This window comes from Agelaius tricolor, unplaced genomic scaffold (genome assembly GCF_023055355.1).
Source record: "Agelaius tricolor isolate 1412-34295 unplaced genomic scaffold, bAgeTri1.0.p SCAF_9, whole genome shotgun sequence".
Classification (NCBI taxonomy): Eukaryota; Metazoa; Chordata; class Aves; order Passeriformes; family Icteridae; genus Agelaius; species Agelaius tricolor.
The window spans coordinates 43987630-44002121 of NW_027269269.1; the positions used below are offsets into that span (position 1 = coordinate 43987630).

Sequence of the window (14492 nt, forward strand, 5' to 3'; positions counted from 1 at the left end):
GAGGTGGTGGTAGCGTGGTGTGACAAAAAACACCTCTCTTGACAGGCAGATTATTCTCTACTTATCAGTAAGGGGGCATGTAAAAAGTCTCTGGGAGGATTTGGTGCCCTTTAGGACAAGGCTGCAGCTGTGCTGGGCCCCTGGTCCAAGCCAGCAGAGCAAGTTCTGTGTGATTTGAAGAGGTGGAAGACCCTGCTCCACATGAACCTCTGCTTTGCCAGATTAGGCTTGAACGAGTCAGAAATACGTCCTTTGTCGGTTGAATTGTCTTTTGTCTTGTGTGGAAAAAGCTTTCCAGGGTCTGGCTGGTGTAACTGTGGGGCAAGGCTGTCTCTTTTCATCTGGGGAAGGCTTAGAGTGTTATCTGTGGGAAGATGTGCAAAGGAGCAGTAGGAGCAGCGGCTGGAAGGGACTGCGCGAAGCCAGCAGCGAGTGCATCCTGCCGGCATGAGGAGGGTGGCACCGGGAGAGGCTGAGAATGAGAGGGAGGAATGAGATCCATGGTCTTTAAAGGAGAAACAACAGGAAACCAGGTTTGAAAATAGAAAGATTAGTCTGGAGGGGGTGGGAGAGACAAGAAAAGTAGGTGAAGAAAGAAGAGGGGGAAAGGCGGAGAGGCAGTGGGGAAGACAGAAAGTGACACAGAAAGGGGGTGGAGAAAAAGAGAGGAAGAGAGAGAGAGAGAACCATATTAAAGGAATAAAACGAAGCAACTGAGGAGAACAAGGAGTTCAACTTCACTACAAAAAGGGAAAGTGCTAAAGCAAGGAAAGGAGACTGAAGACAAGACACTGGAAATCAGGTAAGAAACCAAGAGGGGGAAATAATAGAACTGCAGAAGTGCTGATGGTAGATCAAGTTATTACACTCAAGGGGAAAACAGCACAAGGGGGAAAAGGGATTTGGAGAGGCAGGAAAAGAAGGGTGGCCAAAAAATTACTTTTAAAAAAATTACTTTTTTTTTCATTTTCTCTTCAAAACATTCCCGTAGTAACATGGTGGACTTGGGACATTTTAAAAATTAAATTGTTTTACCACAGGCAGCTAGAGAATTAAGAAGTAACTTCCCTGCCATGAACAGAGATACCAATAGATTCCAATGTATAGGAAAGCACGATAAGAGCCCCAAACATCCTCCCTCAGACAGTATAAAGTGCAAATTGCCATTTCTGTCAGATCCCATTTCAACATGCTGTCAAGCTGCTCGGGGGACAGTGGTGAAGGGAACTCTTACCTAGGAGAGGCTCTCGGGGTGTAAACACTTTATCAAGTGTCTGCATTAACTGCCTATATTCTGAAGTGCGCAGGATGCTTTCAAAATATTGCAGTTTCTTTTCCTTGAGAGTACAGTGTCCTGGCTGGTGTGTGTCATGGAGCCTGGGAATGTAACTCCAGAGTAGAGAAGTGCCTCGCTGGTATCTCGCAGTCACACGTTCTGTGCGCGCCGCCAGGGAATGAATGCCTTTCTCCTCCATCCCCACACTGCCCGTGGCAGCCTCAGCAAGGAGCCACACAGACCTGAAGGGACAAATGTCCTCTCCCAGATCAGCAGCTGCTGCTCTTTTTATTTTCCTTCCTAACTTCCCCCCCCCCCCCACCCCCTTTTTGTACTTGGAATAGTTATGCAATTACATTTCTGTAATTTAACACTGCTTTTTCAAAGAATACCCCACCTTGAGAATATGGTAGCCCTGGAACACACCCACCTGGAAAGAGGCAATCTCACTGAATGTAAAGGTTGCTGACTAATTGCCACCTCAGATCTGTGGTGGCTCCTTTGATTTCCTGAAGGCTGCCTAGTTGTCGTGTCTAAGGAGCTTTGTGGCATTCTGGTTTTAACAACTTCGGTAAACTGAGGCAGAGCCCCTGTCCCTCAAGTGCTGTGACAACATTTAGATGATCACATAAGTGGTTTTTCCGGACAAATCTCAGCTAAAAAAGTCCTGTGCTGAATGAGCCTTAAGCATTGAAGTCTCCCTCCATCATAATAAACCTATCAAAATGCCTTGGTGAAGCAGTGTGGATGAAAGTTTTCCCCTACTGCTGTCTATGTGCTCCTCTCTTTTAAGAACTTCATGCATGTAACATGCGTGTGCTTATGTGTGTGCAGCTAGGAGCAGCTTAAACTGTTATTCAGAAGCCTCACAGTATTCAGCATTTGTATCAGGAGCCAAAAAATTCTGCATTTACTGCTATTTTCAAAATCTAGTCTGAGAAAAGCACACATTTCTAACTTTGTTCCCTTTTTCCTTGGGAGCAGAGCAATACTTTGGGAGAATTCCTGAGGCTTCAGGGTTTAAAATACTCATCAGGCTCTTGTCGCTTGGGAACTATGTTAAGTATTCCTGTTACTATAAGTATTTGGGGTTGGTTGTTGGTTTTGGTTTTTTTTACTCAACAGTATATATTATCACAATATTTTTAGTATTATATGTGTATTAAAAAAATTAAGCTCTGACAGAAAATTCAGAACTTCATACCTTAGCTTCTCTTCTCTTTTTGACCTTCAGACAGATTTCACACATTCTGCACACATTTGCCCACTTTCTGACTTATCCTGCAGCATTGAAAATAGACAAGGAGGAATGAGTAATTCAGCACTACCCCATGCCATTAGGGAGCACAGTTTGGAGACTGCTCCATGCTTTGGGTGCTGTTGTAAGAGGCACGAGGATAGAGGCTTAAAATTAGAAATAATTCCCAGAAGACAACAGAGAGACTTCAATATTTGGGGGGAGATCAATTTTATTGCTATTGATAAGCAACTGAGAGATCTCTGTGAGCAATACTCAGCATGCTAGCTCTTCCCTGAAACAAAGAAATATTCATGCCACACAGCATGCAATGAGCAGAGAGATGCACGCTTTTAAGTCTCTCCAGTGTATCTTTGAAGAAGGGTCAGGGGGTTTTAATGTAAGAACCACAGGGTTTACATTTATATTTCTGCCTTTCTCCATTTTTTATGTCATTATGGACATGCTCTGAGAATGGCTGAGAATTTCCATATGAAACTGCTCTCCCTTAGAAGCAGAAAAGCTGACAGATGCCTTGGTCAGGGCACAGGGTGGCTTGGAAAGTGAAGCAGTCTGGCAAGGGTGACCCCTGCAGAGCTCCAGGGTCTTCTGCTGCACTCAGATGTCTGGTGAAGAAAGGAGGGAATAGTGGGATGGGAGAAAAACTGCCTCCAGTTTGTAATCAGATAAAGCTATCCAAGAGGACTGGGGTTAATTCTTGCTTCTTAGTCCAATTTCCTCTGTCATGATGAGACAAATCACTTAAGTTACATTTCCCCACAAATGCCCATTTCTTGTCTTTTGGGTCTCTGACTTCTACATGTGGTGCAACTGGTGGGAGTGATAAACTCTCCCACTCCAGCACAAACCAGACAGAGCTCTGCTCTGAATACACATTATACACACTGCTAAGTACACTGGGGGAAAAGGCACCAACAGATTAACCACATCACCAAAGAGCTTCCAAAATTAATGAACGGTTTTTATCTTAATCTCTCACTGCCTTAGTCCCTCAGCTGCACAGCTGATCTAACACCATCTCCTCACCTCTGGGTGGTAATGAAAGTAAGTAGATTTATAATTGTGAGGCGATCAGATACTGTTGTGATGAAAGCCATAGGAAAACCCATAAGGAAACTAATAACTCTGCCTTTAGAGCTGGACTTGAATAATGTACAGTAAATGAGGCACAGGCCACCCACTGAACAATGAGGAGAAAACAAAACGTTGAATAGCTGCTGTTCAAGAAAGCCCCCGCCAGGCTGGCACAGAAGAAGGCAGGCATCCTGTGCAAAGAATGAGGTGACAATGTGAGGATGTGGTTAAGGACTCCAAGAGGCACAGGCACAAAGAGATTGAATTAAGATTACTGAGAACAGTAACCCCAGCATTTCCTAACTCCCTACTGCCGGGCTTTGCCAATTTAGTATTAGTTGGTTTCAAAGGGGGGATGTATTTTTCTGCATATATATATATATATATATATATATATATATATATATATGGTGCATACACTGAGTACAAAAAATAATCCACTCACACAGCCAGACTGAGGCTAGGATACAGCAATGAGGCTGGAGTGTGAAACAAATCCCACAGATTTTTGGAAAGAAGGAAGAAATGAGATTTGACAAGGTAGTAATAAGTGGGAAATAGATAGTGGCTGAAAATGTCCCCTTTCTAAGGCTGAAAGAATTAGCAATTTGGGTGCTGTATAGAGTTAGCTGGTCAAAACTGCCCAGAAAGTGAGGCAACGCTCTCTGGGGGAGCTTGACTGTAGGGAAACCACAGGGAACTGATAGGCAGGGAGATACTGGGGTGAGAGGAAGGAAGAAAGGATGGGAAAAGTCTGAATGAGAGGTCTCTCCTTCTCCCATTATCTCTTCAGCCTGTTTTATGTCCACACTATAACAAGTTGCATCTCATGCAGTCTGTGCACAAGCCTAAAATCACCTGGACAGCTTTAATTGCTGCTATATTGTGTCCAGTGTGAGGCCTGCCATCCCTGCTCACCTCCTTACACCAGCCTTTCCCACAGACTGAGCAGGGCTTGAGATCAGCTTCTCTCAGCAGAGCTCAGGGACAGCTTTTACTACGGCAGCCCCCAAATTTCTCAGCTTGTTTTTGTTTTCCAGAGTTCCCTGTGCCCTCTTTACCTATCTCCTCACCTCTGTTTTGCCCAGTTTAGTATCATCTGCAAATTCAGAATCCCAAGAGAATTAGAAGATGCTCCCTGCTTTTTAAATGTAAGCCTGGATACCACTATCATGTAACTATTTGATGCCAGCTTTTCAAAGACAGTGGGATAAATTCATCCCTCAGCTTGAACTCATCTGAGTTCAAGGTCTCTTCTGGTCTTAGTCTCCTGAGATTACACCAGGCAGAGCTTGGCCCTAATATTTGGATATATGAAAGCACATGGGGAGGAATAGCATTAGATGTTCTGGACAGACAACTAATAAAAATTCAACTGACTCCGAGTCTGCACCTTCCATTATCACTTCAGATGAAAATATTCTATATATTATTATCATCTGTGTGTGTAACACATCCCTGATGTACACACTTGAAGGTGCTGAGTGATTCCCCTCTGTCTGTGTCCCTGTGTGTGCAGGAGGTGACGGGTCATTCAGCTCCCTTATCTTCTCACCCACTCTCTTTTTCATGAACTCTGAGAGTTTCCACATTTGGAGAGGAGGGGGAAAGCACACCTCGTCAAGAATAACAAGCTGTCTGCAACTACAAGTAGGGCCAGTGGTCTGGATACCAGTATGACCCTTCCAGAATTCACAGTGAACTTGGGAGGAGCAGAAAGATAAGAAACATTGGATTTCTGTGTTGTAGGACAAGAGCTGTTAACACAGAGCTCTTCTTCTCCCCTGAGATTTCAGCTCTAGAGTCAAAGTCACTCTGATACTGGCTCAACACAGGACTTTGAACCCAAGCAACCAGAATGGAACCTATGCAAACATGTCAATTATTTTTCTTTAAAAGCATAAGTACAAAGCTATTTATTCCAGGTTTATGTGCAGATCAGAGTTACATATTTGGCTAAAGAACTGGCCTGGTTCAGGCAGAAACTTATCATAAGCATATGTGTGCATATATGAAGCCAGAGAGATGGTGTTGTGACAAAAATACCTAATAGGTAGTTGCTTCTCCATTGTATATCCATAGGAAGGAGCCAATGCCAGTAAACTCTGAACAAAAAGATACCTGCTGAGGTGGGCTTTAGCATCACAAATCCTCTGTAATCCAAAGCACGGCACCCACTCTGCACAGCGCATTTCTAACTCTATTCATCATTTAATGCTGTAAGCCAAAAAAAAAAAACCAAAACAAAATGCCTCTGGTTCTACCAGGTGTACCCACTATAGAAGGGCAGCAGGACAGGGTTTTCTTTCAGGTAGCCAAAGTCAGTGTTGTCTGAGGGCACAGGAGAGAAGGGCTGTGGCCTGTAGAAGCAGATGTGCAGTAGAAGCAGTGTTGTGTTGCTGTTATGAGGTTTCAAAGGCAGTGTTACATAGAAAAAAGGAAACAATCTTGCAAGTCACAGCCTCTGAGCTCTGTCCCCAAACTGTCTCTGTGACCTCAAACAAGCATTTTGTCCCTTCTGTACCCCAGTGATCACCATCTGCAAGACAGAGGTGACAACATCTGCACTGCATGGGATGCTGAGGCTACTAACAAGGGGCTGGAGATTCTAAAGTAAAGCAGCATTAACCAACCTCCAGTGCAGAGCTTGAATTGTCCTTCCCAAGTGCCTACAGCTGTGAGTGCACAGTTTGGCACTGTGGGCCCCACTCCTGTCTGGGTTCAGCCTAACAAGGGCCAGCACAGAGCAAAGATCTCTGCCCACTCACCCACCATGATCTGTTGTGCCACGTGCTGGCCTGGACCTGTATGAGATAACACAGCTGGAGGGAGCAAAGCCACAGGCAATTCCTGACCATGCCCCAGCCAGCCTGGATGCCCCACTGCAATGTCACTGCTCACGTGCCCAGCACCCAGAGGGGACAGCTGCCTCCTCATTCAGTAGCTTGGAGGGGATGCACTTCTGGCGTGGCATCCTCAAACAGCCACGTGTCTGGAATGTGAGCCTCTTAAAACATCCTGGGCCCTCCACTTCGTAGTGAAATCTCATTTATACCCAGAGACACACATTTGTACCTGATTGAGCAAATCACAGAGACTGAGCAAAAATGCAATGGCTTTGAATCTAATACTTTCCCCCTCCCTGGGAACTGTGCTTGCCTCACACAAAGGAGCTTTCCTTGGAGAGCCTCTCCACGTGCCCCTGGGATCTGCCACGGGGAAGAGGTGAGCCCAGCAAGGGAGAGCAGAAACAGTGTTATAATCAGACTCTCCACTTTATTTTAGAAACATCCCGCAGAGATGGCGACCTCCTGTCACCTTCCTTGTGGGAAAAGCTAGCTTGAAGTGTTGAGCTCAGCTATTTATATCCCTGCTGATATTCTTGCCTGTCTTCTGAAGAGGGGAAAACTTTCTTCCTAGCCACCCCCGGGGAAATAAACTCATATAAAGTTGATTGCACAGGAACAGCCCTCCTGGCTCTCTGGTGTGGATTTGCTAGCTGTTCATCAGAGCCCTGGCTAACTCCAACCAGAATGAGCGAGCAGCAGTGATGTGAAATGCTCTCATGTCCTTCAGAGCACGTGGCATCACCAAGAGGATGGGCAAAACTGCTCAGAGGGCAACAGACACTTCCCCTCCCGCAGATAAAGGTAGTGCAAAAAAGGAATGGCAGAGAGCAGCCCGTGGCTGGTGAGCCAGCCTGGCATGCTAGCAGGTGCTGCCCTCACTGGGGTATTTTTATCGTGGAATTTGGCAGTCACAAGGCAGCCTGGAGCTGAGCAGACTCCATGCTTGGCCTGAGGGGTGATGCTCAGTTTTCCTCAGCTTCAGTGGTGCTGCAGGTGATGACTGAGCTGGGCTGGCCACGGTGCTGGGTTAGTGCCAAGCTGCCCTGGTCTGTGTCACACACGCTTCTCCCAGTGCCAGGGTCCCGTGACGGCGCCCAGCTCCCATGGGGACCCAGCAAAAACCTGCCAGCAAAAAGCATGGAAGGGCAGTGGCACAGCCCATGGCTGCTCGTGAATATGCATGACCCTGCTGCCAAGACTGCCTTCCACCAGGTGCTGAGACCCCACAAAAATACCCAGAGGTGTTTTTTGCCCGGTTACACCAGAGTGAGATGAGATTTGTCCAACTGAGCCCAAACTAGGAATATAAAAGGCTGCAGATGCTCAGACGCTGAGAGGTCAAAGCATGTGAGGGCAACAGTAGTCTGGGACTGAGGAAAAAGAGCTATATGGAAAATTCCCAAGAATAGTAAAGCTATGAGGAGAAAGGCTAGGTCAGGGGCAGCTCTGCATAGCCAGGAAAAGCTGTCAGGAGGTGACAATCCTTCTTTTCTTGCTGGCAGCAGAGAACTAGATGCTCTCAAAGACCCTTGGTCTGGCGCTGCAAAAATAGCTCGCTAGTAAGTATCAAATGTCCAAGCCAAAAATGCTGCTCTAGGAGGGAAACTCCTCTTGGTTTCCAAAATCTGTTCCCCTGTGGCCAACTACGCCCTTGCAGGAGCCACCTCAGCTCTCTATGGGGCTGTAGCAGGATGATCTGGAGGCATCTCTGGGCAGTCCCTTCTTGAGACAGTCTGTGCAGGGGAGGGCAGAGGAAATGTCCCTACTTTCTAGCCTAAGCCTCATGACTACCAGCCTCAGATCCTTCTGATTTACAGCTTCTTGAAATATTCTGTGCATGTGTGAGACAGGTAAATTGCTGTTCTGCTTGCATCCCTTAGCATTTTTTATTTCTGGATTCCTCTTGCACTTATGTTTGCTTTACTTTGTGTCGTGCACATCCTGATTTTTACAATTTGCAAGTGTCTAGGCTTAGTAGCCATCCCTGGGGAAAGCAAGCTGTTATAAAACCCCAAACAACCTGCACACAGTAGAATGGATGGGAAGAGGGCCTCAGTTTGTGATTGTACTTCCCTGTGGCAGTAAGTAAAAACAGCCTTTGCACAGCCAGGGAGAACTGTGTTCATATTTACAGAGCCAAGCAAGGTGAAACAAGAAAAGGCATGTGTAAACAACATAAACTCACCTGGAAAAGTGCTGCCTTGTAAGGAATATTCCCCACATACAGCTGTGCTACAGCACAGTGATGTTGGACACAGTAACACTGAGCTGTAGGCAGCTGGTTGCCTTCTCTGCACTCTGGGGGAAAAAAAGCAAACACGCTGATCTCAGTGCCACAGTCTGTAAATATTTCCCATCACTGATTTATCTGCCTGTGTTTAATCCCCTGGTGCTCCTGGAATGAAGCCATATGCTAATTTCTCCAGAATGCAGTAACTGCACCAAAGCCATTTCAGAAGGTAAGACAGACCCACACATTCACCAGCTTCCACCAGTGCAAACGAGAGGAGTCAGAAAGACCAGCTGATTTTCTGTGTTACTGCTCCTCCAGCTCTGGGCTGGCTGCAGACCAAAGCTTCTGCATATGCCAAGCAGCCACCAGGATCTCCATCAGCATGATTGCAGCATGCCTGCCAGGGCAGGAAAGAGCCAAACCCCATCCTTTGCTTCCTGTATGTCCTTTCTCCCTGCTCACATGGCTTCTGACAGGTAGTGGGGTAGCAAGGGGCCACTGCCCTGTCTCCTTTCCTGAGCAACCCTCACCTTCCCCAGGGCAGCCCTCAGCAGCACCAGGAACTTGAACATTCAACTTTTGATCTTTGTCCCATCCATCCTTGCAGCTGGACACAGCACAGGAACAAAGCATGGGATGAATTATGGCGTGTGCTGCTACATTAAATTATATCACTCACATAACTAGAGGAGGGGATATTTTTCCCTCAACAAGTGTATTTGTTCTCCAGCTTTTGCTCACAGGAAATCTACACAATATTGCTACAGTAAATTTTCAGCTTTTAACAGTGTCTGCTCTCCACAAATGTTCTTTGCACTATAAAAATAATTGGCTCCTAAAGACAGGACAAGGAATAATAAAGGAGAGTTAACAATTTGGTCCCTGTGGCTTTGGGATTTACCTTGACTAGTGCTTTTAATATTTCATTATGATGATTATTTTTACATTAACTTATTAAAATGCTATTTTCCAAAAGAATGACTGTGGGAGGACATTAGCTCCAAGGTAATAGTGCATACTTTATAGCACCCAGCCCTTAACTCTCACCAGGGAGAGCTTTGCAGTGCCCTGGCAAGGTAAGTATGGTGAGCGTAACTGGATCAAATGATTGCTCAAGCACTCCCACAGAGCCCCACAAAAGATGGACTAAACCCACAGCTCTCTTTTTATCCATCAGGTTAAGTGATTTGGCCAGAAACAGTCAGTCAGAGTCAGAAACAAGACTGAAACAGGCTCTCCTTCATTTCCACTTTGCAATCCTACTCCCAGTCCAGCAAACCTTTCCTGTCATCAGACCACCTACCAACAGCACTTCCCAGGAGTGCTGGTCCTTGGGAGGCACTTCAAAGGAGGCATTTTTCTTTGTGTCTTTCATTTGAACTGTGAAATTTTCCTCATAATTTAAGAAAAGCAGAAGGAGCAAGACTCACCATTTAGATTTTGCAGCAGTTCCTTCTCAGAGAGGCATGACAAGGCAGCAGCAGATTAGGTTTCCAGAACTGGCACAGCCCACCAAAGTCTTTACACTCCCCTAAACATTTGCAGCTTGTAAATGAAACACTTACAACTGAAAACACTGCAAAACCAAAGCAAAACCTACAGACAGGGAGCAGGTGGGCAACAGAGAGATTTTCTCTGTGCTTCAGTGGTGGCACTGAGCTCATAAAGGAAACCCAGAGCTGCACACACTTCACACCCCAGTTGTTGGTGCAGGTATTACACAAAGGCAACATCTGACAGTGCCACTGCTCAGGCCAGGCTGTAGATTCCACTCTTATCTCCCAGGGGATCAGCCCACTAAGGATTTCCCAGGGTGCAGTCTACAGACAGATGAATACAGCTTTAATTTCCCAGTCCACAGAGGATGCAATATGCAGATCACAGTGAAAGGACTTTCTGAATCAAAAATAAATCTGGCTCACCCTCACGGTTTTGGGAACTCATTTAGCAGGCTGTGGATGAGTTCTATAAAAAAAAGATCACTTTTTGTTTCAGTAGCTGAATTTAAAAAGAAAAAGAAATCCCAAGAACAACACAAGGTTTCCAGCGGATGTGAAATACAGTTTTCAGCAAACCAGACCTCATTCATTTCAGGGCACATGAAAACATTTCCTCTGACACAAAACAAAAAAACCCATTTCACTCCATCCATTACCAGCCGGGCATTTCCTAACTCTCCTTAGAACCACTCTCTGTTCTCTCCCAACAGAGGCTTGCGCTCAGCTCTCAAGACTTCTCACCCCTCCTGGTGAGCAGCAATGGGGGAGTGGAGTTTCCTGGGAGACTTCCTCGAGAAGGTCCACAAACACTCCACGGTGGTGGGGAAGGTCTGGCTGACCGTGCTCTTCATCTTCCGGATGCTGGTGCTGGGAACGGCAGCGGAGTCCTCCTGGGGGGACGAGCAGTCTGACTTCATGTGCGACACGCAGCAGCCCGGCTGTGAGAACGTCTGCTACGACAAGGCCTTCCCCATCTCCCACGTGCGCTTCTGGGTCCTGCAGATCATCTTCGTCTCCACCCCATCCCTGGTGTACATGGGCCACGCCATGCACACGGTGCGCATGGAGGAGAAGAGGAAGATGAAGGAGGCAGAAATGGAGGCCCGAGAGAACAAAAACGGCGGTGACACGTACTACCAGCAGAAATGCTCCGTGGCAGAGAAGGAGACTAAGCTGTCTGGCTGGGATGAAGCAGGAGGCCAAATCATACTCAGGGGCAGCCTGCTGAACACCTATGTGTACAGCATTTTGATCCGGACCGCCATGGAAGTGGCCTTCATTGTGGGGCAGTATGTCCTGTACGGAATCTTCCTGGAGACCCTGTACATCTGCCAGCGGGCACCGTGCCCCCACCCTGTCAACTGCTACGTGTCCCGCCCCACGGAGAAGAACGTCTTCATCGTCTTCATGCTGGCTGTGGCAGTGCTCTCCCTCTTCCTCAGCCTGGCCGAGCTGTACCACCTGGGCTGGAAGAAAGCCAAAGAGAGGTGCTCCCGCTCCTACAAAGCCAGCCCCAGCACAGCCCCCGGCAGGCTGGAGTCTGCCCCGCAGGCAGAGAGGGCACAGATGTACACCCCGCCCCCGGATTTTAACCAGTGCCTGTCGAGTCCCAACGGGAAGTTCATCAGCCCCTTCAGCAACAAGATGGCCTCCCAGCAGAACACCGCCAACTTCGCCACCGAGAGGGTCCACGGCCAGGAGGACGCTGCTGGGGAAGGGCCCTTCATGAAGTCCAGCTACGTGGAGAGTCCAGAGGTGGCCAGTGAGTGTGCAGCACCCGCCTTCCCCGAGAGCTACTTCAATGAGAAACGCCGGCTCAGCAAGGCCAGCCGTGCCAGCAGCAAGGCGAGGTCGGATGATTTGTCTGTGTGACCTGTCTCCAGCAGGGATGAGGAGAAGGAGCTTTCCCAGCACTCAGTAAAACTTCTGCAAAGTGGACTCCAAATTCTTGCCCCTAACCTCCCTGTTTTAATATCCTCTCTCTATCCTGTCCAGACAGCACCTCTCACAGCTCAAGGCAGGGGCAGCCACAGGCACTGAAGAGAGACATCAGTCTTGGGCTATGAAGCCCTCAGCTGTTTTTTCACCATGGGACCCACAGGGATTAGAGACTCCCCACCCTTAGGCTGGTAGAGCACAGGCCAGCAGACTCCTGCCCAGTGGGTATCCACTGTGACACTGTATTCAACAGACTGACTGGACCTCTACATCTTTTGTGGTCTCTGTTCAACACTTGCAACATCAGCTTGGCAGTTACACTGAGCTGAAGCTTCTCTCACCTGAAGGGAGCAGAAACACACCAGTCGGCTTTCTGAAAGAGAGATTTTTCTCATCTGCTTCATTTTGGCTCTTTCTAACCCTCCCTTTCTCTACCTGAGCCCAGATATTTTATACCAGTTTACCTACACAATAAATCCTACTTGAATTTTTTGACACTGTGTATATAACAACTCTACCCCATAAATAAGGACATCTGTGGTCCCTAGTGCACAGCTGCCTCATGTCTAACATTGGAATCCCTTCCTCATTCCTAAGTCAGCAGAGCAGACTGGCCCCAGGGAAATCACTTAGATGACCAGTTGATGAAGACTGGGTAATTTTCCCAAGATACATATGTCATCAATCCTAAGCAAGACATCCATCACCAGAAATAGAGACTCTCCTGTGAGAACAGATATCTCACGAGTATCATGTAGAAACAAAGTGGTTTTCCCCTTTTTGAAACTCATCTTTCAAGCAATCTGAATTCTGCTGAAAGGGTGCTGCCAGCTGCCCACTTGAGAGAAAAGCATCCTCTGTTTATCTGCAGAAGAGGTACGGCCTGTGTCTTCTCACCAACCTACCGGAACACTTCAGCATCCTCTGCAAGCAGAAAGAGTCCTGCTCAGGTCCTGCACATCATTCAGCTCCTGCCTGCTCTCTCAAGCTTGCCAGCCAGCACAGCTCAAGTTATTTGTCCCCACAGCAAGTGTCTGCTCTGCCCCCAGGCCATCCTCTCCACCCCATCCATCCCTAGCACACACAGTGCTAGAAATCACCCACGGACCAGATCTTTCCACCACTGTAGCCCCTCAGAGCAGCCCCTGGGGCCCGAGGCTGCACTGTGAGTCTGGTGGGTGAGGTCTGCAGACAGCTCCCACTCCAGATACATTTCCTCAGTGCAGAGCTGACATCCCTCTGTTAAAGATCTGCTAAACAGAGCCAAGCTGCTCCCTGTTGTTTACCCTGCACTGCCCTTTCAGACACAGGCCACAGCTTCCCAACACTGGACTGCACAAGCAAATGGCCTGGGACCAGCTGATGAGGGGACTGAGCCATTCCCTCTCTCAGGGCCACTGAAAGTGAATCCCTGCTCCTGATACACAGCTTTGGTACAGCTCCCTGTACATTTAAATACACATTCACACTCAGATGGGGGAAACCATGTTTTTGTTTGTAAGTTTTTATATATTTGTATTTTTTAATCCTGAAAAGACCGTGTGTGTTTTCCTTAACATGAGATTTTAGTCAGTCGTGTCTAGGTTTCTCCTAATAAAGTTCTAACTCCATCTCTCCTTGTGGATGTTTCTCCTCTCACATGGCTGAGAATGAGCTGCTAGCAGGGCTCAGGCTGCCCGCCAGCCTCTGCTGCTCAGAGATCACAAAAATTCCCATTGCCCAGAGTGGCAGGAATGAGGGGAGGGTTTGGCCAGGGGGATAAATAATAAACATCAGGAAATGATTGATTGACTGGCTAACAGGAACCCCTCCAGCTCCCCTGCCTGCCTCTGCACTACCAAGAAAGGAGGAGCTGGTCAGGAAGAAGAGCTTCCATCCTCCTGCAAAGGCTTGCTCCCTGCATCTCCTTGCATATCCCAGCACATCTCTGTTCCCAGAGAGGACACCTATGATGTGAAGCCAACTCAGCAGGAAGAGGGAAGCAAAACCTGTCCCCCATGCATCTCATTGCTTGTCCATGCATTAAGCGAGCCCTGAAGTCCTTTTAAGAGACAAGGCATTGAGAGAATCCACTGCTAACCATCTCTGCAGAGATCCTTTGGGTACTCAAATCTCTCAAGATGTATTTGCCCAGCCCAAAGAAATTCCTTTTCTTCCCTCAGTTATGTCCTTCCTCTGAAATTTATCCTTTGCTTCCCAACTTTCACAGGATCCCTCCTTCTGGCCTTGGATCCCCCTGTTCACTCAAAGGAAATGCCCTTCTTCACTTTCCCCACAGAATCTCCCATCCCGTGGGACTCTGCAGGCTGGGAAGCTGGAGACCAGTAAAGTACTGGGTCCCAGCAAGGAGCCTGAGAGGGGCCAT

The 14492-nt window shown here is 47.5% G+C and overlaps 1 protein-coding gene across 1 annotated transcript; it reads left to right on the plus strand.

Moving 5' to 3' along the window:
- Positions 1-570: 570 nt before the first annotated feature.
- GJA5 (gap junction protein alpha 5) lies at positions 571-13811 on the plus strand. Its single transcript, XM_071433733.1, has 2 exons — positions 571-802; positions 10900-13811. The coding sequence occupies exon 2, from the start codon at positions 10949-10951 to the stop codon at positions 12059-12061; it is 1113 nt and encodes a 370-aa protein (XP_071289834.1). The 5' UTR covers positions 571-802; positions 10900-10948; the 3' UTR covers positions 12062-13811.
- Positions 13812-14492: the final 681 nt, after the last annotated feature.

Coding starts and splice junctions, on each gene's coding strand:
- GJA5 (XM_071433733.1), top strand. CDS start 10,949: ATGGGGGAGTGGAGTTTCCTGGGAGACTTCCTCGAGAAGGTCCACAAA.